Consider the following 22366-nt stretch of genomic DNA (forward strand, 5'->3'; position numbering starts at 1 on the left):
AGACCAGGATGAGAACCGCAGAATCTTAGACTTAAGAGTTAGAACGGATTTGGATCCGGACGAAATTGCTTTGTTAACTAAAATGTACATATCACGGGGAAGTTAAAGGGGGGCCCGGCGTCTCGGAATGAGAGCGGACCTCTCAGAGGAGGGGCGGGGCTCTGGGATTGGGTGACAGGGACCATGGAGTGACCCTCACGATAAGGGAGAATGGGGAACAGGAGGACCGGGATCTTGGGAGCAGCCCTCTCTGACTGTCTCCCCTGCGAGACCTGCCCCGAACCCTCTTCCGAGCCCCCCTGATCACAGCTTACCGCGATGCCAGGTTCTCCACTCGTCAGCCCCTGGCGTCTGCCCGCAAGCAACATGGTTGCAAGGGCATCACAGAGAGGCTGGGCGGAGCCGGCTGTTCTCGCGACAGTCGCGCTTTCCTGCCTATATCCGGCGTAGTTGAAGGCTCTTCCGGTCTTTCGGCTTTCGGCTCGGAGGAGGCTTAGGTGCAACTTTCTTCGGTCGTCCCGAATCCGGGTTCATCCGACACCAGCGGCCTCCGCCATGCCGCCGAAGTTCGACCCCAACGAGATCAAAGTCGGTGCGTGTTTCAAATGTGGCCGAGGATGCGGGATGGAGCCTTTTTTTCTCCGCAACCCGTCGGGCCTGCGGCCTCTCCGCAATTATTTCCTTTCCCATGTCGCGTTTTTAAGCTGCTGCCTACTAGAGGCCTTCCCGGTGCCTCGTTCAGGGTGCTGTGAAGGCCTGGCCGAGCTTCTTATGCTTTCTGGGCCTCGGCTTCCCCGCGTGTAAAAGGGGAGGGAGGACCGGAAGACCCGTGGCGCTTTGCAGCCTGCACGCCTTAGGGTAAGGTTTGCTCCGGGCGCTTTCCCCGTTAGACTGGGTTGGCTGGCAATCCGGCCGCCTTCACGTCGGCCCAGTGTGGGCCTCGGCAGCCATAACCGAACCTCAGGCCGCTGTCCCGCGTGGCGCATGGAGCGGCCCACGCCCAGGGCGGGGGTGGCCTATCTGGCTTCTCCCTGAGGCTCTGGTGTGGGGAAGAGGGCAAAGGTGGCGTGGCCAGCCCCAAGCGATGCGGGCAGAGGGCTACGGCCGGGACTGTGGCGGAGGCGCTTACTGTTCTTTTCCCTCCCAGTATACCTGAGGTGCACCGGAGGGGAAGTGGGTGCCACGTCTGCCCTGGCCCCCAAGATCGGCCCGCTGGGCCTGGTAAGTCATCCTCACGGAGGGGCTCTTACGTGTGCAGAGCGGTTAGGCCTGCCTTGTGAAACACGGCTGCCTGAGGTGCCCTTGGCCTTGGCAGAGTTCTGTCCCGACTAGATCTCTTAACTCACTGAATTGGCACTAGGTGCCGTAGGTGGTTATATACGAAACTCGAACCCAGTACCTCGCAGCAGTAACTTCTCCGCTGTCTCTTAACCGCTGCTGTTAGTGTACCTGAGGGATTGATTGGCTGGAAGGGGCCCAGTGAGGGTTTTGGAGTCAAGTGGCTAGGGACACTTAGCCTCTGTTTTCTAGTGAGAGGAATGGGCATAGCGCTGTTGGAACGCTTAAATGGGATGTGGGGGGAAATTCTGGTGAGTGTTGTAAGAGCTTGTATTTGCTACCCTGCTCTAAACCTGCTGGAAAGCTATGACCAGTCTTATTTGTCTGCTTCTCCATGTTATTGAACTTGGATTTCCTTACATGTCATTACCATCAAATGGTACCTTTGTTTCTTGCACAGTGGTCTCCTGTCTCAAGTGCGCTCCCACATTGGTCCTGCTTAACCAGTGTCTTAGTACTCTCGGCCTTAGCTCAGCTGGCACTTACTGGACGTGCTTGTTTCTTAGTGGTCAGTAGGAAATTCTAGAGCAGCAAATGCCCAGACCCCATCCTCGTAGATTGACTTGGATGGGTCTGACACGGGAACCTGATAAAGTTCAAGTTCTCCTGATGATTTAAGGTTAACCAAGGTTGAAAATTTCTACATTACCACATAGGGCCTTATGAGACAATAGGTAGGTAAGTGGCTCCCCTGTTACGGCCCAGGGCCCTGAACAAACCTCACCCTTCCCCTCAGTTTCCTAGTTTAAACTGGGGAGAGCTGTGCCTTGTTTGGGTATGTTCTGTTGTGTGCTTCAAACAGATGATTGGCGGTATTGTCAAGTGAGGAAGACCAGGCAGGTTTTCAGGCTACTTACTCTTTGGGTGTAATATGATTACATGTCTTTATTTCTAGTCTCCAAAAAAGGTTGGTGATGACATCGCCAAAGCAACTGGTGATTGGAAAGGTCTGAGGATAACGGTGAAACTGACCATTCAGAACAGACAGGCCCAGGTATTTGGTTTGAAGGGAGGGCAGGGGTTGCAACCCTCTGGGATTCCTGACGTGGCGCCTGCCGTTAGTGGTGAGAGCCATTTTATCTGAGGGGAAGGCTTCTTTGAGAGCATGGATCAAGGTCAGAGACATGCTCAAATAATTAAGTCCTGTTAGTTGTGTGACATTGGGCAAATCACTTAATGTCTGCTAGGCCGGGACATGTTCCCGACTCGGAATGTTATTTGAGAATGTACAGCAAATCCAGTGTGTCTGGCCCATGGTCTCCAGGCACGAAGTTGCTTGACAGTGTTGCCTTTGGAGAGTGGGGTAGGGCTTGTTCACACTGAGAATCTCTTCTGCAGATTGAGGTGGTGCCTTCTGCCTCCGCTCTGATCATCAAAGCCCTCAGAGAACCACCACGAGACAGAAAGAAGCAAAAAAACAGTGAGTGGCCTTTTCCCTGGTAATCTGAATGGTTTGCTGTTGGTATTGACTACATAATGCTTGGTACAGAGCTGCATGTTCTCTGTTTAATGAAACCTAGGGATGGCACGGTGATTTGATGGTAAACTATTACAGAGCCACGCGGTACCAAGTAGTGCCGTGCCGGTGAAGCAGCTGAGGATGATGGTGACTAGCAGTTAGGAGAGCACTTCTGAGCTGAAGGACACCTGAATAGCTTACCTGAGCCCAGTAACTTAAGCTTTTCTTTCTTGTCTCTAACACAGTCGTGTACACATAAGATAAAGATGTTTTGTTTGCCGTTAGCCACCCGCCACTGCACCTGACCAGTTGTCTGTTGGCTGGTGCATTCCAGTGGTGAGCTGATACCAAACCCCAGCTTAGGAAACAGGGTTGTTCTTCATGTGGATGACTCTGTGCCGAAAGCGTGGGAACAGCCTAGAATGGTTGCGGGGAGGATATTATGTGGTCTTCTGTGGCCTTGGGGTGACAGAGCTCCTCCTATTTTTCTCTTTCTGCAGTTAAGCACAGTGGAAATATCACTTTTGATGAGATTGTCAACATTGCCCGACAGATGCGGCACCGATCTTTAGCTAGAGAACTCTCTGGTAAGAGCAACTTTGTGATAACGGGGCATATTCATTGAGTGGTAGCTTTTTCCCATTTACAGGAGACTTTATTTTGTAAGACTCAAAATTTGGGATGTAGTGCCTTAGAAGAATTATTTTTTAATCAATTGAGTTTTTTTTAGAGAGAGGAAGGGAGAGAGGAGCATTCATTTGTTCCACTCAGTTGTGCATTTATTGGTCACTTCCTGAACTAGGTGCCTTGACCAGAGATCAAATCTGCAACTTTGGTGTTTGGGGATGACACTCTAACCCAGCTTTTGTCTTCGTTTTTGACCTCTGGTCCACCAGAAATTTTGTGCCGGTCCGCAAAAGAGTTAACACCCTGGTGTTATATGAAGGTTATAGACTTGCATGGCCCAGCACTGGTTCACAGACTGTCAGTTGAAAACCACTACTCCAAGCAACTGAACTCTAACCAGTCAGGGCCAATGTAGTGCCTTCTGGGTTTGAAAAAAATGGCTTGATCATGGTGAATATTTTGGGCCAGATATGTATAATCTGGGTATCAAGGGTCTCCTGAAGACTGCACTCAGGGTTTACATAAAGCTAAATGGAACTCTGACTTAGGGGTTGGGGTGTTATTCCTGGTATTTTATAAAGGAGTTAGTCCTCCTTCTTGTCAAACTCAGAAGTATTTTCCCAACGGAGTCTGAGGATAGAGAGGGACTAACAGCTCTACCTGATGCCACTTTTTCTTAATTTTAGGGACCATTAAAGAGATTCTGGGGACTGCGCAATCTGTAGGCTGCAATGTTGATGGCCGCCACCCTCATGACATCATAGATGACATCAACAGTGGTGCAGTGGAATGCCCGGCTGTAAGTGGCTGCTGCGTCAGTTTTGTTTGCTGAAAATCGGTAAAAGCTAGAGGAGCTAATGTATTCACAGAGATGAGCGGGAAAGTTCTAGAAATAGTGGGGTTGAGAAATATGTATGGCTCATTTAAGTCACTGACTGGATTTATTTTTTCTTTCCCACAGAGTTAAGAGCCACAAAGGAAAATGTTTTAATTAAAGATCATTTGACAACTAAAGGACTTTTTGATATGGCTCTTCCTTGGGGGAGCTCTGTCCTTTGTGGTCAGGTGGTGGTTAGTGGAGCCGTGGTGGTGAACCTGTGGAAGTAGCAAAAGAAATAGTTCTTGGCAAACTTGTAGTTCAGCGTAAGTACATGGGAGATGAAGTTTGTGCCAGGTTGTTACTTGGGTTGGGGCCTAGAGCCCATACCATAATTCAAGACTTTGATATCCATTATATGCACAGCTGGGGTTCATTGATGGGACAACAAAGAAACTTGACCTTTATTATGAGCCCTTGATTGGGCCTGAGTTTATGAGAAAGGGGAGGGTCAAGCATACTTCTAAAGTTATCTACCCTCTTGCCCAGTGGTAGTCAACCTGGTCCCTACGGCCCACTAGGGGGCGTTCCAACTTTCATGGCGGGCGGTAGCGGAGCAACCAAAGTATAAATAAAAAGATAGATTTAACAAAGTAAATTTTTGGTAAAGATTTATTCTGCCAAACTTAGCAAAAATTCGACATGAAATACTTGGTAAGTTGTTATTATATGCTTTAACTTGCTGTAACTCTGCTTTATAAATTTTAAAAAGTAAAGTTACTTCCCTACTTTATAAATCACCATTACTGTGGAACCGGTGGGTGATTAGAAAATGTTACTACTAACAGAGATACAAAAGTGGGCGGTAGGTATAAAAAGGTTGACTACCCCTGCTCTAACCCTACCATTCTCTGAAGCTATTTGTTTTAAACTAGTAACAGACTATATTCTAATGTATGTTTTCACCTTTTCCCAAGTCTTCCTCATCTTCCCTTAGTTTTTTTTTTTTAACAGAGACAGAGAATCAGAGAGGAATAGACAGGGACAGACAGACAGACAGGAATGGAGAGATGAAAAGCATCAATCATTAGTTTTTCGTTGCGCAATGCGACACGTAATTGTTCATTGATTGCTTTCTCATATGTGCCTTGACTGCGGGCCTTCAGCAGACCGAGTAACCCCTTGCTCGAGCCAGTGACCTTGGGTTCAAGTTGGTGAGCTTTTGCTCAAACCAGATGAGGCCCTGGCTGGTTGGCTCAGTGATAGAGCGTCGGCCTAGCGTGCGGAGGACCCAGGTTCGATTCCCGGCCAGGGCACATAGGAGAAGCGCCCATTTGCTTCTCCACCCCTCCGCCGCGCCTTCCTCTCTGTCTCTCTTTTCCCCTCCCGCAGCCAAGGCTCCATTGGAGCAAAGATGGCCCGGGCACTGGGGACGGCTCTGTGGCCTCTGCCCCAGGCGCTAGAGTGGCTCTGGTCGCAACATGGCGACGCCCAGGATGGGCAGAGCATCGCCCCCTGGTGGGCATGCCAGGTGGATCCTGGTCGGGCACATGTGGGTGGGAGTCTGACTGTCTCTCCCTGTTTCCAGCTTCAGAAAAATGCAAAAAAAAACCAAAGAAAAAAAAAAACCAGATGAGCCCACGCTCAAGCTGGCACCTCGGGGTCTCGAACCTGGGTCCTCAGCATCCCAGTTCGACGCTCTATCCACTGTGCCACCGCCTGGTCAGTCTTCCCTTAGTTTCTTTTGAATCACTTTTAGAGCTTATCACTCTGTTTCCCTTTATCAGACATGCAATGAATGGATGGACGCCTGGGCACTGGATGAGCCATACCTAGGTAGCTTGAAGCACAACTTGGAAGGGGCTTCTTGTCACTACCCTAAAGGGACTTGGAAACAACCCAAGAACTTGATTTCCTTGCCATTAGTTGTTTCTTTGTTCTCCCATTAGTTTTGTCAACAGGCCCTTTAGGTGATTTTTAATCACCCCAGGTGCAGTCTGGGTTGGAGAACAAACTAGTCATAGTGGGAAGGTGAGGGGAAAATAAATATTCCTGGGCATGTGCCAAGTCATTCAAAGAATCAGAGCTGGAGGCCTTGGGGTGAGAATAGTTGACACAAGCTGCCCTTAAACAGCAGGCGTCCATTAATGGGAAGCCTGTCTGTAAAGTCAAATGCTTACCTAACCAACAATCGGGAAAGCACAGGTGAGTGCTGAGATGAGATTACAACAGTTGGGCGTGAAGTTGGTACAAATGTCAAGGGTAGGACCCCAGCTCAGTGCAAAGTAGAAAAGGAAACAATTCATTTGCCAACAAGGGGAACAAAGTGAAGGCTTTCGCCTCTGACCCAGCGAAAGCATTTGTCATCAGGTTGTCCCTTCCTGTTCCGCTCTCCTAGAAAAGGATGTACCTACGGAGGTTTCAGTAACCTGGCACCCTCTGCCTCGCTGTCTGTCCCTGAGACTGGTTTTCTCTACAGCAGAAATAAGCACTAGAACGGTTCATAAAGTGGACATTGGGCATTGCAGTGTTCCCCATGTTGCAGCTGTGTGTGGAAAGTTATAGATTTGTCATTTAAGGAGTGAATGCTTGACCTGTTCGTAATGAGGTTGTAGCATTTAATGGTTGACCCTAGAATTCCTCTCACTTGAATTTATTTCCTAAAATCATTAAGTGTCGTTCAAGGAGAACCAGTGCCAAAACACCAAGCCTTTAAGTAGTAACCAAGTCTGCATCCGTGTAAATCAAGGTTTCTGGAGTGCTTGCTACACAAAGCACTTTGGCCCACAGAGGATAGGTAACTTGAATGACTTGAGTTGGGTTCTTTAAGCTTACAGGTGTAAGGAAAAGAAAACCTGAGACCTTCCACATAAAATGTGACTTTATTAAAGGTGCAAAAGCATTTGCCTCTGGGAAAAAGACAAAATTAGATGTTTCCAGAGACTTAAAAACTATCGGGTCCCCATCCATGTTGGTCATGTTCCCAGTTACTCTCCAGAGTGGAGTCTCTGGTGTCGAATAAAAGCTGAACTGCACCTGAAGGCCTTCCCACATGGCCTGCATTGGTAGGGTTTCACCCCAGTGTGAATTCTCTGGTGCTGACTGAGGGATGAACTCTGGTTGAATGCTTTGCCACACTCGTTGCATTCGTAGGGTTTCTCTCCAGTGTGAATTATATGATGTCGAATAAGAGCTGAGCTCTCACTGAAGAATTTCCCGCATTCATTACATTGATACGGCTTCTCCCCAGTGTGGGTCTTCTGGTGGATTATAAGATTAGTGCTCTGGCTGAAGGCCTTTCCGCACTCACTGCACTTGTAGGGCTTTTCCCCTGTGTGCGTCCTCTGGTGGTTTGTGAGGTTGGCGCTCTGGCTGAAGGCCTTCCCGCATGCAGCACACCTGTAAGGCTTCTCCCCAGTGTGGATCCTCTGGTGCTGGATGAACGCAGCACAGTAACTGAAGGCCTTTCCGCACTCGCCGCACCGGTAGGGCCTCTCCCCCGTGTGCGTCCTCTGGTGGTTGGTGAGGTTGGCGCTGTGGCGGAAGGCCTTCCCGCAGTCGCTGCACTCGTAGGGCTTCTCCCCCGTGTGGATCCTCTGGTGCTGCACCAGGGCCGAGCAGTCACTGAAGGCCTTCGTGCACGCGGTGCATCTGTAGGGCTTCTCCCCGGTGTGAGTCCGCTGGTGCTTTGTGAGGTTAGCGTTCTGGCTGAACGCTCTGCCGCACTCGCTGCATCTGTAGGGTTTCTCTCCGGTGTGGGTCCTCTGGTGCTGGATGAGCGAGGAGCTCTGGCTGAAGGCCTTCCTGCACTCGCTGCACTCGTACGGCCTCTCTCCCGTGTGGCTCTTCTGGTGCTGAGAGAGGGAAGAACAGTAACTGAAGGCTTTGCCACATTCCTTACACGTGTATGGTTTTGCTCCGTGAGACTTAATTATGTCTGAGTTCTTCCCGAAGCTCCTTGTTTGTGTTGTACAATTACGGGGTCTCACTTCTGTAGGGACTCGCTGTTGTGGAGAGAGGACAGGTCTCGGATTGTAGCTCTTCCCCAATTCACGGTTCCTGTGATCTGACGCCCCGGGGGGCACCTCTACCCTTGTGTCTTGGAATGAGTCCTCAGAAATGTTTTGCTCTGGTGGTGATTCAGACGCTGTATTCCAGTCTGGAAAGAATTTAGAAAGGCCATTTCTAAAATCCCTTTAGTGGAAGAGACCACTGAAATACAGATGGGTGAGGAGTTTGGCTGAGCTCTTAGGTTCTAGGTTCCTTCACCAAAACATTCCTAGCTAATATTTCTGTTCTGAACTACGAATAATGACCAAGATGGCTTTTCAGAGACATTAGCATCCTTTACCCCCTTTCTTACACTTTGATCCTATCACAGGCCAAGCTCATTGTCTCCATGACTTTCAGATAGGGTTTCTGAACGCTTTGAAGTTAACCATGGTACCTTGGTTGTTCATGGTACTTGTTGGATTGTTCCCCTGCCTTTGCCTTTGAGGGAGCAGACCTTTATTTAACAGGTTGATTTTTTTTTTCTTTTTTTTTACAGAGAGAGATAGGGACAGACAGATAGGAATGGAGAGAGATGAGAAGCATCAATCATCAGTTTTTTGTTGTGACACCTTAGTTGTTCATTGATTGCTTTCTCATATGTGCCTTGACTGTGGGCCTTCAGACCAAGTAACCCCTTGCTCAAGCCAGCAACCTTGGGTCCAAGCTGGTGAGCCTTGTTCAAACCAGATGAGCCTGTGCTCAAGCTGGTGACCTTGGGGTCTCGAACCTGGGTCCTCCACATCCCAGTCTGATGCTCTATCCACTGCGCCACTGCCTGGTCAGGCAACAGGTTGATAATTTGAGTAAAATCTAAATCCTTAACCGTGAGCCTCCAAAGATCTACACGATCTGGCCCCTGTCTCCCACTTTCCCTCTTGTTTACTGATTCCTAGGGTTTTTTTTGTTTGTTTGTTTTTTGTAGTGAGGGACAGACCAGAAGGAGAGAGAGATGAGAAGCATCAATTCTTTGTGGCTCCTCAGTTATTCGTTGATTGCTTTCTCTTATGTGCCTTGACCGGGCATCTACAGCAGAGCCAGTGACTCTTTGCTCAAGCCCGCAACTATGGAGTTATGTCTATAATCCCACGTTAAGCTGGGAACCTCAGGGTTTCAAACCTGGGTCCTCAGCGTTCGAGGCCGATGCTCTATCCACTGCACCATTACCTGATCTGGCACGTCTTCTCTTCTGATCCTATCACAAGCCAAGCTCATTCCCAGCTCAGATCCCCAAATATACATGGCTGGTTCATTCTCTTCCTTGAGATCTCAGTTCCGGTGTCACCTCCAAGTGGTATTTCCTACTCACCTGGTCTAAAATAGCCTTCCACCCTCTATTCCCATTCTCATCTTTGTACCTCCACTCACTGTTCCCTTATCAAATGTTCTAATGTGGGTTTCAAAGCAGCTTTTGCTCCTAGGACTCACTGTCTTAGTGCGTGCTCACTTACCTGGACAAGTACTCCTTAGGCCTTCTCCCTCCAGCATCCATGGGCTTTCCCCTTGTAACTGGGAGTTCATGCCAGGCTGGGAACCTGGAAGTCCTATTCAAGAGGAGAAACATGGGCTTTAGAGACCTGTCCTAGGAGCCACCCAGAACTCAGGAGTGGAAGCAGGCCAGTTAGGTCACTAATTTCATTCATTCACCAACTATGTATTGAGCATTTTACCTGGTGCTGGACACTAGGCATACTGCAGTAAGACAGACAGACATGGTATCTTGGTGCAAAGTATTTCTAGAAAGGAGCTAAAGAAACTGCCTCAAGGAGGAGGTCAAGCCAGTGAGTTCAGGTTAGCTTAATGAGCAAGCCCAGGAAGATGGCAGGTGAGTAACTCCAGAGGGAACTAGCCTGAAGGTTACCCCAGCTCTCCTGGGGGGTACAGCCTCCAGGGAGCAAAGTGAAAATGCCTGCTTCCCAACCAGCAGGAACTTCGAGGGAACGGGAAGGAACACTGTCCCTCCAGGTGTCTGAGCAATTCGGGGTCACTCAACACTGGAAAGGGCCTCAGGTTTATCAGAACTGAGCAGATTGAGTACTTTATCCTTACCCAGTAGGACCAGGTTTCTGGACTTTTCTGGTATCTCTTGAACCTGTTCCTTGGAGCAGGGACCGAGTGCCTCCACTCTGTAGGTAAAAGCTACAGTCGCACTGCCAAAAGGCGTGGATCCCTGAAACTAGCAGCTCAGGTCTTCTGGCCCAGCCACTTAGGATGTGGCACTGTGGAGAGTGGGGGGTTGGCGGCTGTGGCTGAGATGGCTGCAGGCCTAGAATGGGTCTTTGAAAGGATCCAGGACTGGATCGTTCTAGAAAAGCACTGGCTAACACTTGGACACTTACACAAAAATAATCTTTCTTGCCATTTATAATTCTGATAGATTTTAAATATGAACAGACAAAATGTGCATATACATGAACAGTGTTTGACAGAAAACACCTGCTTGGGAATTAAGAGCCAATGTTGAAAAAAGAATTAGAATGTGAGTTTACATGATGAACAGTTGGGTGGAAGATAGCAAATGTGTAAGCTGAATGTTTTCAGAACATTTACTAAATACCCCTGTGAACTCGGACATCACTGTAGAGCAGGAGAGCCAGGCACATACACAGCCACCTGTAACGTGCACAGAGATGGCCAGACCGGTTTGCAGGATAGGAGAGGAATCCTGAGTCTGGGTGAGGGCAATGGGAAGACAGAAGGCGTCCCTGAGCTGGCCTTGCAGAAGATTGCTCAGAAGGAGCAAGAGGATACAGTTTGTCCAAGGCAAGGGAAGCACCGCTAGCAAAGGCACAGAGGCAAGCAAGTCTATTTCCAGCTCGGGGATAGCACCTCTGCCTAGCTGGCCACCCAGCACCTGGATGTTACCCTCCCTTCCCTGCAGTTCCCCACAACTCAAGTGCACCTTCATTCTTCCTCAGAATCACCCACTGGGTGTGTCTTCTATGTTTTTCAGGTTTTCTACAATGAACATGAGTTCCTTTTGTAACGCACAACAAAGAAAAACCTTAATATTATAAAAGGCTTCCTCTCAAAAGTAAATTTCCAACTTACATGTGGCCCAGGTGTGAGGAGACCAGCCACCATTCCTGTGCGTTCCTCTTGGGAAAGGGTAAGGTCCAGAGAAGGTGGTTCTGGATGAAGAGAGAAACCAATGAGGTATAAAATTCATAGCTCACTCAGCTAGAAAGTCACATTCTCACTCTAAAAAGGGTTCAAAGGACCGAGTTTTAGGCTAAATTTGCAGACCTTCAGTGAGATCAGTTTCCCCATTCTCTGCTTCCTATCTGGGAAATCACATCAGTTCAGCCAGACACGAGTGTAACAAACTACTATCCCTGATTACCAGCAGTGTACAAATCACTTAACCTCTCCTAAGTCATTTTTTTCATCTGTAAAATGGGGATAATAATGCCTTGTAAAGTTGTTGCTTTCAAGATTAAGGGAAGATGCTGATAAAGCAGTTGGCATGATGCCCAGCAAGGATACAGTTTACAAATATTAACTATTTCTTTGGTGAAAGTGGTGCTGCAAATTGAAGACATTTGCCTAATCAAAAGGGGGTAATGACCAACTGGGATTCATCCCAGCAAGACGAGTTGGTTCTCAATACAAAAGTCAGACTGTAATATCATAATAAAATGAAAAAGTCCACATGGTCATCTAACACCAAAAAGGCCATTTTACAAAATATGACACCTCGCCCTGGCTGGTTGGCTCAGCGGTAGAGGGTCGGCCTAGCGTGCGGAGGACCCGGGTTCGATTCCCGGCCAGGGCACACAGGAGAAGCGCCCATTTGCTTCTCCACCCCTCCGCCGCGCTTTCCTCTGTCTCTCTCTTCCCCTCCCGCAGCCAAGGCTCCATTGGAGCAAAGATGGCCCGGGCGCTGGGGATGCTCTGTGGCCTCTGCCTCAGGCGCTAGAGTGGCTCTGGTTGCAACATGGCAACGCCCAGGATGGGCAGATTATCGCCCCCTGGTGGGCGTGCCGGGTGGATCCCGGTCGGGCGCATGCGGGAGTCTGACTGTCTCTCCCTGTTTCCAGCTTCAGAAAAATGAAAAAAAAAAAAAAATATGACACCTCATGATAAAACACTCGATAAACCAGGAACAGAAGAAGGGAACCTGTACTTGAGAAAAGGCATCTACGAAAAGCCCAGAGCAAGCAAACATTGTATTTCACGGTGAGGGCTTGATGCTTTTCTCAAGATCAGAAATGGAAGATGTCTGCTCTTGCCACTTCTGCTTAATATTTTACTGGCAGTTCTAGCCAGAGCAGTTAGGCAAGGGAAAAGGAAAAAAGGAATCCAGATTAGAAAGGAAGAATTAAAACTTCCTGGTGACATGGTTTTTGTATATGAAATCAAGGACTGTACAAGTCCATCCAGAGATAAATAAGGCCCTCCAGGTTGCAGGATACAAGACGGATAGACATTTCTCCAGGTGTACTTCAAGGTACCAGTAACAGCCAATCCAAAAATGAAGTTTAAAATCCATTTACAAGAGTACCAAAACAAACACCTAGGAATAAAATCAACAAAGGAAGTGCACGCATGTCACATACACTGAAAACCTCCAAACACTGTTGAGTCTGCAATCCCTATTGAAATTCCAGCTGGCTTTTATATGGAAATGGATAAACTGACCCTTAGTGTTCTGGGTTTCATGAACAGCTGCAAAGGAATGAGGGAGCAACAATATTGCAAGTGGAGGACCCCAATCTGTCCAGGACTGAGGTGCCTTGGAGAAATCAGCTATCCAACTTATTAAGCAGAAACATGACATGGGTAAGAAACTAACAAATACAGTGAACAATTTAGTTTCGCAAAACTGGTTAGATTCCTCTTGCCCTTTCTGAGATAACACCACACCATCTGCTGTCTGATTCCTGACCTGCAGAAAGCTCCAGCACCACGTCCTTCAGGCCTTCCCTGGATGCGCGACTGCCTTCAGTCACACATGCTTGGTTTCTACCTTCACCTTCCTCAGGATGGGAACAGAAAGTCACTCGGTGCTTTGCCTTTCCTCCAGCCGACCCTAAAATTCATATGGAAATTCAGGAGACAGAATAGTCAAAACAATCTGGAAAAAAGTCGAGCTCACAACATCAAAACTTTCTATAAAATATCTAATTAAAATAGTATGGTGCTGCCCTGGCTGGATAGCTCGGACAATTAGAGGATCATCCCAAAGCACAGGTTGCCGGTTCAATCCCCAGTCAGGGCACATTCAGTAAACAGCTCAATGTTCCTGTCTCTCTCCCTCTTTCACTAAAACCAATAAAGAAAAGAGGCAAAAAACAGCACCAGTGAGGTGCTGGTTAAGAATAGACATAACAGATCAATGGAAAAGAACTGAGTCCAGAAATATGTTTATGAACAACTGATTTTAAATGAGTACCAAGAAATTAAATGGGCGAGACAGTCTTTAAAAAAATGGTGCTAGGACAACTGAACGTCCACATAAAGAATGAAGTTATGTAGAACTCTACATTGGACCACTAATAAGAATTAATTAAAAATGGACTAATGACCTAGAGTAAAAGCTAAAGCTCCTAGAAGAAAACAAGCATATATTTTTATGACCTCTAATTAGGCAACAGTTTCTTAGATATGGCAACAAAAGCACAAGCAACAAAAGAAATAAAGTGGATTTCATCAAAATTTAAAACTATTTCAAAGGATATAAAGAAAGTGAAAAGATTCCTGACCAGGCGGTGGTGCAGTGGATAGAGCGTTGGACTGGAATGCAGAGGACCCAGGTTCAAAATCCTGAGGCTGCCAGCTTGAGCGAGGTTGACCAGCTTGGACCCAAGGTCGCTGGCTCGAGCAAGAGGTCACTTGGTCTGCTGTAGCCCCCAGGTCAAGGCACATATGAGAAAGCAATCAATGAACAACTAAGGTGCCACAATGAAGAATTAATGCTTCTCGTCTCTCTCCCTTCCTGTCTGTCCCTATCTGTCCTCTCTCTGTCACAAAAAGAAAAAAGTGAAAAGACAATTAGAGAATGGGGAAAAATACCTGAAAATTATAAATCTTCTAAGGGTCCCATTTCCAGAATATATAAAGAATTCCTACAACTCCACAAATGCCTGGCCAAGGGACATACGACAAGCAATCACTGAACAACTAAACGACTCTGAGCTAATACTTCTTGCTCCCCAGCTCCTCCTTTCTCTGTTTCAAAATGGACAGAGAATTTGAATAGGTATCTCTCCAAGATATAAAAACAGCCAAAAAATACATGAAAAAGATGCTCAACATCCTTATCACTGGAGAAATGCATATCAAACCATAATGAGGCCCTGGCTGGTTGGCTCAGCGGTAGAGCGTCGGCCTGGCGTGCGGGGGACCCGGGTTTGATTCCCGGCCAGGGCACATAGGAGAAGCGCCCATTTGCTTCTCCACCCCTACCCCCCTCCTTCCTCGCTGTCTCTCTCTTCCCCTCCCGCAGCCAAGGCTCCATTGGAGCAAAGATGGCCTGGGCACTGGGGATGGCTCCTTGGCCTCTGCCCCAGGCGCTAGAGTGGCTCTGGTCGCGGCAGAGCAACACCCCGGAGGGGCAGAGCATCGCCCCTGGTGGGCGTGCCGGGTGGATCCCGGTCGGGCACATGCGGGAGTCTGTCTGTCTCTCCCTGTTCCCAGCTTCAGAAAAATACAAAAAAAAACCCCCAAAACATAATGAGGTACCACTTTAGACACACTAGATGGCTAAAATAAAAAAAAGATGGAAAACAAGTGTTGAGGATGTAGAGAAACTAGAATACTCATACATTGCTGCTGAGAATGTAAACGCTGTAGCCACTGTGGGAAACAGTTTGGCAACTCCTCAGAAAGTTGAACAGTTACCATATGACAGCAATTCTCCTGAGCATATATCCAAGAGCAATAAAAACATGTCCACACAAAAACTCCTGCACGCATGTTCACAGCATTATTCATGATAGCCCCAAATGGAAACCACCCAAATGTCCATCAACCCAGGAACAGATAAAATGTGGTATATCCATATAATGGACTATTATTGAGTCATAAAAAGGAATTGAGGTACATTTATTCATGTTACATTATGCTAAGTGAAAGAAGTCAGTCACATATATGATTCTATTTTTAGATAATGTCCAAAATGAACAAATCCATAGGGACAAAAACTAGTGGTTGCAAATAGGGGAAAGGGGGTAGAGGGAATGGTTAGTGGGTATGGGTTTCTTTTTGGGGTGATGAAATGTTCTAGAATATACTAAAAGCCACTGAATTGTTAAAAAAAAAAATAGTAGAGGAGGTACAGTCCTCAGAAAAAGAAGTAAAAAGGTCTGCATACAGGCCTTTGTACAGATACGTGTTACTGAGTTGTATCTAAGCACACTGTATCTTATTTTCTTTGGAGAGGATGATAACAGGCCTGCATTCTCAGGTCTCTGGGGAAGACAACAGTAAATGCTGGGTGTCAGACTGGACTTGAAGAGTTAGTAACCAATACAGGGACTCCTTGATCTAGGGGAGGAAGACACAGGCCTCAGTGGTTGAGATTAAGTGCACATTTGTTTTGTTCTGCAAGGTGTTAAAAGTGCTTTCAAAAAAGAAAAGCCAAAAGAATGCTATTTTATGCCCCAGCTGGAGAGCTTCAAAGTTGGTTAGAGTGTAGTCCCAATATGGCAAGGTTGTGGGTTTGATCTCCGATCAGGGGATATAAAAGGATTAACCAATGAATGTATAAATTAGAGGAACAACAAATAGATTTCTCTTTCACTCAAGTCAATAAATTGAAAAACCTTTTTTTAAAACTTGCTAGTTTGATTCTTACAGTTCTTAGGAGATAAAGGAGATAGTTATTGTACCCTTTCCTCCATGATGAAACACAAGAGACCTGGCAGGGGGCCACAGATTAAACAGGACTCCTATCTATCCCTCTGATTCCAAGTCCCCAGCACCCTCCACAGTTTCACAACCCAACTTAATTGAATCCGCCCTCCTCTCAGGTGGAGCCAGTAAGACTGGTTCCGAGCATCCCTGGCTGTTGCAATAACTGGAATATAAGCAATAGAGGAGATCCTGAGTGTGTCCCAATCCCCTTCCCAGGTCTCATTCTTCCTAAGGTGCCATCGTCCATCAAACGGATCGGGGTAAAGGGTTAAACAGTCGGAGATAATCCAGGCCTGAGGTCCTTAAACTTTTTTGACCCTAGAATTCTTTATCCTCATATCGTCCCCCAGTAGGAGGGATAACTGCAGGGTTTCGGTCCGGCTCGCACTGCAGTAATAGTGGGTAAGCCGGAACAACACGCCGGGTCTCCGCAAACCGACCCCTCCACCGCCCCTCACCTTCCCCCAGCATTCGGGTGTCACCAAGCGACACCGCCTCCCAGCCCCGCTCTGCAGGACCGCTCGGCCCATGAACTCTCCTCTGCGTCCTCCCCTCTCAGAAGCTGGGTCCGAGCCTGCGGTACTGGGCCAGGTGAGCTCCGGTAGGGCCTGTCCAGCAGTCTTTCACCGTCGCCCCAGCCAGTCCTCGGCTAGGGAGCCCGAGGCGCAACCAACAGAACACCGCGTGAAAAATCGCCGCCCGCTCCCGACTAACTTCCCGACTACCACCGCAAGCTCACAGACTGCGGTCTCGATTCCCGCCGGACGCCAGGTCCAGCTCTCGCGCCGAAGGCGACGCGGCTAAATGACCTCACTGTCGGTCATGCGCACATGCCTCCCAGCCCACTAGCCTCCATTCCCCAGAAGCCTCTGGGCTCCCTTCCTGGTCAGTCTTTTTCCTTTCTCGGTGCCAGCTTTGGGATACGCACACCTTCGTGGCCCACGCTGCCCAGAGAGGCTTCCTCCAGTCCTTGCGCCCAGTATCTATTTCTCATCACGCTTGTTGCACCTGCTCTCAGGCCCACCGGAATCCAATGGCTGAGGGGAAACGGGCTCGGAAACAGGAAGCTACTTGGCGCGAAGGCTCTTGGGAGTGGTAGTTCTGGCGCAGCCGCAGAGCTACAGGAATTCTGTGATCTTGACTTTGCAGTGGTTCACGTTCCCAGAGCAGCGGGCGGCGAGGGTCTTCACCTCCGGGTATTTCAGCTCAGGCCCAACCTCAGCGACCTTCACGACCGTCTGGAGCCCTTAGGAGAGTTTGGAAAGAGTAAAGGAAATGAGGGCTGCCAGGGGTTGATGGCCTGGAATTCTCAAAGTGTAAAATCAGCAGGATAGATTCCAGTAATTTCAGGGACAGAAACACACTTTGATAGTGTTTGGTCAGCACTGCCGCGAGAGGATATTCCTGAACATGTTGTCCCTTGGAGGCTCCCCTGCTGCACCAGGGGATATTTTAATGGGCTTTCCCAGAGCATTGAAAAAAATTTTTCACTACCCAAGCAGTTTTCTGATAACCAATTCATTTTTAGATGCATCTTGACGTTAAGAAGATAGGAATGTGTTACCTGGGAAGCAGAAATTAGACTGGAGGTCCTAAGGTTTCTCTTCATGTTTTCTATCCCTTTCATTCACAGCTGGTAGCCTTTTTACCAATATTATTCTCTTGACTTTGTGGGTCCTCTATAAATCTTACTGGGATTAACTCCATTAGCAAGTCAACCCTTTGAGAAAAGCCATTCTCTGCAATTTTGTGCCAACAATTTTGGAGGTCAGAAGTCTGAGATCTCATTGGGCTAAAATCAAGGTGTTAGCAGGGTTACATACCTTCCAGATGCTCAAGTGGAGACTATGTTTTCTCGTCTCTTCCAGCTTCCAGAGTCTCCTTTCCTTGACTTTTGGCCCCCTCCAGCTGGTGCGGTCCTGCCCGCAGCCACGGGCCCAACAGGTGCTAACTCCACACTGGCAACTAGGACGGAGCAGAGTGCTTCAAGCTTCAGCTTGTGCTATTCCACCTGCGGCCACTAGGTGGCGCCAGGACAGTTCTTCTGGAACTGTTGGGGAAGGTGTGGGGATGGGAGATGGAGTATTTGTGGATAGTGCGGATTTCGACCCTTTATCCAGTACAAAGACCCTTCTGTGGGCAGGGTAAAGCACAGCTTCTGCTGCACCTGTTTTATAGAAAGGTTCTATCCTGCCCCTCTTCTCCATGCTGCTGTCTGACCGTGCTGGGCTGGGCTCCTGGGGCTGATACAGGACTGTCCCCTGGGGCTGGTTCTTGGTCCAAGACGCATCCTGTGCTCTGATGGGAAGGCCCCAAAAGAGTCAGAGGGGCCTCTGAAGAGCACGTGTGTCCACAGTCCTGGGCTCCTATTAGTAGGTTCTTGTAGCAACAGAAGGTGATATGGGCAGGACTTGCTAAGGGAGCTGGGTAGGAAATAGAACATAAAGGGGAAAATGTGTAAAGATTTCACATGTCCCTTCCAGAGGCACACCTTGGAGCGCACCCCAGCCTTACACGCAGCTCCCATCTCCACCCGTCTCACCACCAGCTAACGTCAACTGAGTGCTTCTTCTGTGACGTCCTCAGTTCTGAGTGCTGTACGAGATTCTCTCCTTCCATCCCCACAATTCTATAAGGAGATAGTACCATTCTGCCCACTTTACAGATGAATAAGCAGAGACTTGGAGAGGTTAAGTGACTTGTCCAGGTTACACAGAGAGTGAGTAGCACAACCAGAATTTGAACCAAGTCCACTGGCTCTTACCATGTGGCCCTAGTTCCTGACCTGGATTACAGGAAAGAGGACAAGGTAGGACTGAAGCCACATGAGGTGTTCCTTGCCACGTTGAACCATCTCCCTTGTAGCCTGGGCGGGAGGGTGACCCACCAGCCAGTCTTCCCTCTGGTCCTTTGCCAGCCCTCATTGGCAGCGCTGGGGATGGCCATGCAGGAGCTGGAAGCGGCCTCTGCTTGAAGCTCCATGCCAGTCAGTTACCTGGCACGAAGACCAGTCTTCTGTGAGGTGGCCGTGAGTGGCCTGTCACATTGAGCTAAATGTGGATGTGATTCACACAGGTGCCAAGACTGTCCATCCCTAGACCTGACGTGTGCCTGAGCCTGTCTGCAGGTCCTCGGTCTTTGGTGCTGACTCGCTGAGAACAGACTCTGAGACGGTGCGAACAGTCCCCCTAGACACAGTGTGTACAGGCTGCTGGAGTGCAGGCTAACAGGGCGGAATGATAGCTTCCATAATGCACAAGACCAGCAATAACACCTCTAAGGTTTTTACCCCAAGCAATTTCTGGTTGCTTATGTTATGCCAGGGCTATCTCTGATCTCTCTGCCCAACTCCGTCACCTCCTCCATCTCCATCACCTCCCTGATCACCCTCACTTCTGGACAGCTTTCTAGGGCTAATGTAACAAGTACCACAGTCTGAGTGGCTCACACAACAGAAACTTATTTCCTCATAGTTTCAGAGGCTGAAAAGTCTAAGAACGAGGTGTTGCCTGGGTTGGTTTCTTCTGAGGGCCTCTCCTTGTCTTGTAAATGGCCATTATCAACTTGTCTGTCTTCACGTGGTCTTCCCTGTGCGTGTCTGTGTCCTAATCTCTGCACCTTATAAGGATGCCAGTCATCCTGGATTCTGAAGACCCCATGACCCCATTTTCACGTTAACTACCTCTTTAAAGGCCCTATCTCCAAAGAGAGTCACACTCTAAGGTACTGGGGGCTAGGACTTCATATATGGACTTGAGGGGACACAATTCATTCCATAACCATCTCCATCTTTGCCCATGTGAATGCCATCTCTGTCAGCTCCGTATTTTCTTTCTTTCTTTTTTTTTGTATTTTTCTGAAGTTAGAAGTGGGGAGGCAGTCAGACTCCCACATGCGCCTGACTGGGATCCACCTGGCATGCCCACCAGGGGGCGATGCTCTGTCCATCTGGGGCACTGCTTCGTTGCAACTGGAGCCATTCTAGTGCCTGAAGTGGAGGCCATGGAGTCATCCTCAGCACCTGGGCCAGCTCTGCTCCAAAGGAGCCTTGGCTGCGGGAGGGGAAGAGAGACAGAGAGAAAGGAGAGAGGGAAGATTGGGGAAGCAGATGGGCGCTTCTCCTGTGTGCCCTGGCCGGGAATTGAACCCGGGACTTCCACACGCCGGGCTGATGCTCTACCGCTGAGCCAGCCGGCCAGGGCCTCCAGCTGTATTTTCAGCCTCATCTGTCACTATCATAGTCCTCATCCCTCCCGCTTATTTATCAGCTCTCTCCTCGCCCTCATCCGTCATCTCATCTCTCCTCTCTCTCTAAATCTGTATCTCCAAAAGCAGAAAACTGGAAAAAATCTTTTTTTATTATTATTATTCATTTTAGAAAGGAGAGAGAGAGAGAGAAGAGAGAGAGAAGGGGGGAGGAGCAGGAAGCATCAACTCCCATATGTGCCTTGACCAGGCAAGCCCAGGGTTTTGAACCGGCGACCTCAGCATTTCCAGGTTGACGTTTTATCCACTGCGCCACCACAGGTCAGGCCTGGAAACAATCTGAATGTGGAACAACGTGAGGTTGATTTAAGTTCTAATATAATCTTAAATGCGACAGCTATTTGAGCCCATGATTCCAATAGCAAACAAATACATCATTAAAAGAATGAAGAAAAGGCCCTGGCCTGTTGGCTCAGTGGTAGAGCGTAGGCCTGGCATGCAGAAGTCCCGGGTTTGATTCCTGGCCAGGGCACACAGGAGAAGCACCCATCTGCTTCTCCACCCCTCCCCTTCTCCTTCCTCTCTGTCTCTCTCTTCCCCTCCCGCAGCCAAGGCTCCATTGGAGCAAAGATGGCCCGGGCGCTGGGGATGGCTCCTTGGCCTCTGCCCCAGGCGCTAGAGTGGCTCTGGTCGCAACAGAGGGACGCCCCGGAGGGGCAGAGCATCGCCCCCTGGTGGGCAGAGCTTCGCCCCCTGGTGGGCGTGCCGGGTGGATCCCGGTCGGGCGCATGCAGGAGTCTGTCTGACTGTCTCTCCCTGTTTCCAGCTTCAGAAAAATAAATTAAAAAAAAAAAAAAAGAATGAAGAAAGTGGACATTTCAAGTTGGTGGCTGAACTCACCCACTTACCTGCTCTTTTCTTCCTCCAAATCCCACTGCAATGACAGTGACAACATACAAAAGGGATCAATCCATAACAGAACCGAGGGGGGTACATCAGCGACAGTTAATCCCCTATTTCTTCAATGCTAAATGTGGACGACCGAAGTTGACGAAACATTTGAGAAAAAGCAGCAGCATAAAAGAGAAGGACCAAATAAACAGCCCGATCAAGTGATTGCGCAGGAAACCAGAGAGGAGCAGAAGGCTTTTGAGGTTTCTGTGTAAAAGGTGTTATTTATAACAGTGCGTCCGGACTCCCGCTGAGGGTGCAGAGGGGAGGAACTCCGTACCCTGCTGGTGGGAACGGCGAACGGCACAGCCACTTTGGAAAATAGCTTGGCAGTCTCTTAAAACAGTCAAACTTAATGTGTGACCCAGCAGTTCCACTCTACACAGAACTTGTACACACATGTTTACAGCAACTTTATTCATCACAGTCAAAGCCGGGACGAGCCCAAATGTCCAACAGATTACTACTCAACAGTAAACGAACACTCTTGGTGCACACAGCACGGTGAGTCTAAAATACAGTCTGCTGTGCCAGAGGCCAGACTCGAAGGACTGCAAACTGTATCAGTCCCTCTTATGAAAGTCTAGAAAAGCAATACTTACAGGCACAGAACACATCCATGGGTGCCAGGGCCACAGCTGCAGGTGGTAACTGACTGCAGAGGGACATGAGGGGACATTCTGAAGTGATGAGAATGTCCTGTCTTGACTGTGTGGTGGGTTCACAGCTGTATAGCTTTGACCTAAGTCATCAAATTTTATACCAACAATTATTGAATTTTATAATATATAAATATGCCTTGAAAATGTTCATTTTAAAAATGAAAGTACTAATCCTCAGGGAAACCCAAACAGCATCCCATTAAACAGAAAAGTGGCCTGACCTGTGGTGGCGCAATGGATAAAGCGTTGACCTGGAAATGCTGAGGTTGCTGGTTCGAAACCCTGGGCTTGCCTGGTCAAGGCACATATGGGAGTTGATGCTTCCTGCTCCTCCCCCCTTCTCTCTCTCTCTCCTCCCCCCACCCGCTGAAATAAATAAAATCTTTAAAAATGTATTAA

At 48.4% G+C, this 22366-nt stretch overlaps 3 protein-coding genes and 1 non-coding gene across 9 annotated transcripts in view; 2 read left to right on the plus strand and 2 right to left on the minus strand.

Annotated features, from left to right (window-relative positions):
• LRSAM1 (leucine rich repeat and sterile alpha motif containing 1) overlaps positions 1 to 446 on the minus strand; it is a 42380-nt gene extending 41934 nt beyond the window's left edge. The window contains exon 1 of the mRNA XM_066367110.1: positions 315 to 446. The gene's annotated coding sequence lies outside the window, so the exon portion shown is untranslated. The remainder of the gene's footprint in view (positions 1 to 314) is intronic.
• Positions 434 to 4441, plus strand: LOC136394254 (large ribosomal subunit protein uL11). Its single transcript, XM_066367122.1, has 7 exons — positions 434 to 592; positions 1148 to 1221; positions 2234 to 2332; positions 2677 to 2758; positions 3298 to 3384; positions 4111 to 4223; positions 4386 to 4441. The coding sequence occupies exons 1-7, from the start codon at positions 556 to 558 to the stop codon at positions 4389 to 4391; spliced, it is 498 nt and encodes a 165-aa protein (XP_066223219.1). The 5' UTR covers positions 434 to 555; the 3' UTR covers positions 4392 to 4441.
• Positions 3086 to 3215, plus strand: LOC136396049 (small nucleolar RNA SNORA65). Its single transcript, XR_010749479.1, has one exon. It is a non-coding gene; the product is annotated as a small nucleolar RNA SNORA65 (small nucleolar RNA).
• Positions 4442 to 7126: 2685 nt separating the features above from the next.
• ZNF79 (zinc finger protein 79) lies at positions 7127 to 18123 on the minus strand. Of its 6 annotated transcripts, XM_066367118.1 has the most exons (5): positions 17972 to 18117; positions 17077 to 17394; positions 11343 to 11422; positions 9743 to 9835; positions 7127 to 8400 (listed from the first exon to the last, which is right to left on the minus strand). In XM_066367118.1, the coding sequence occupies exons 4-5, from the start codon at positions 9810 to 9812 to the stop codon at positions 7229 to 7231; spliced, it is 1242 nt and encodes a 413-aa protein (XP_066223215.1). In that variant the 5' UTR covers positions 9813 to 9835; positions 11343 to 11422; positions 17077 to 17394; positions 17972 to 18117; the 3' UTR covers positions 7127 to 7228. The 6 variants fall into 6 exon arrangements, with proteins under 6 accessions (XP_066223215.1, XP_066223217.1, XP_066223218.1 ...); XM_066367120.1 differs by lacking the exon at positions 17077 to 17394 and having other exon boundaries at positions 17972 to 18123; XM_066367121.1 differs by lacking the exon at positions 17972 to 18117 and having other exon boundaries at positions 17079 to 17132.
• Between the last annotated feature and the right edge of the window lie 4243 nt (positions 18124 to 22366).

The sequence above is a fragment of the Saccopteryx leptura genome, chromosome 2 (genome assembly GCF_036850995.1).
Source record: "Saccopteryx leptura isolate mSacLep1 chromosome 2, mSacLep1_pri_phased_curated, whole genome shotgun sequence".
NCBI lineage: Eukaryota > Metazoa > Chordata > Mammalia > Chiroptera > Emballonuridae > Saccopteryx > Saccopteryx leptura.

What these genes read in the sequence shown, in the direction of transcription:
- ZNF79 (XM_066367120.1), bottom strand. Translation starts at nt 9,812, where the DNA reads ATGAACTCCCAGTTACAAGGGGAAAGCCCATGGATGCTGGAGGGAGAA. An exon ending in CCTAAGGAGTACTTGTCCAG is followed by an intron (nt 8,401 to 9,742) that starts GTAAGTGAGCAC and finishes AATTCTTTCCAG; the next exon opens with ACTGGAATACAGCGTCTGAA.
- LOC136394254 (XM_066367122.1), top strand. Translation starts at nt 556, where the DNA reads ATGCCGCCGAAGTTCGACCCCAACGAGATCAAAGTCG. An exon ending in TTCAGAACAGACAGGCCCAG is followed by an intron (nt 2,333 to 2,676) that starts GTATTTGGTTTG and finishes TCTCTTCTGCAG; the next exon opens with ATTGAGGTGGTGCCTTCTGC. An exon ending in TTTAGCTAGAGAACTCTCTG is followed by an intron (nt 3,385 to 4,110) that starts GTAAGAGCAACT and finishes TCTTAATTTTAG; the next exon opens with GGACCATTAAAGAGATTCTG.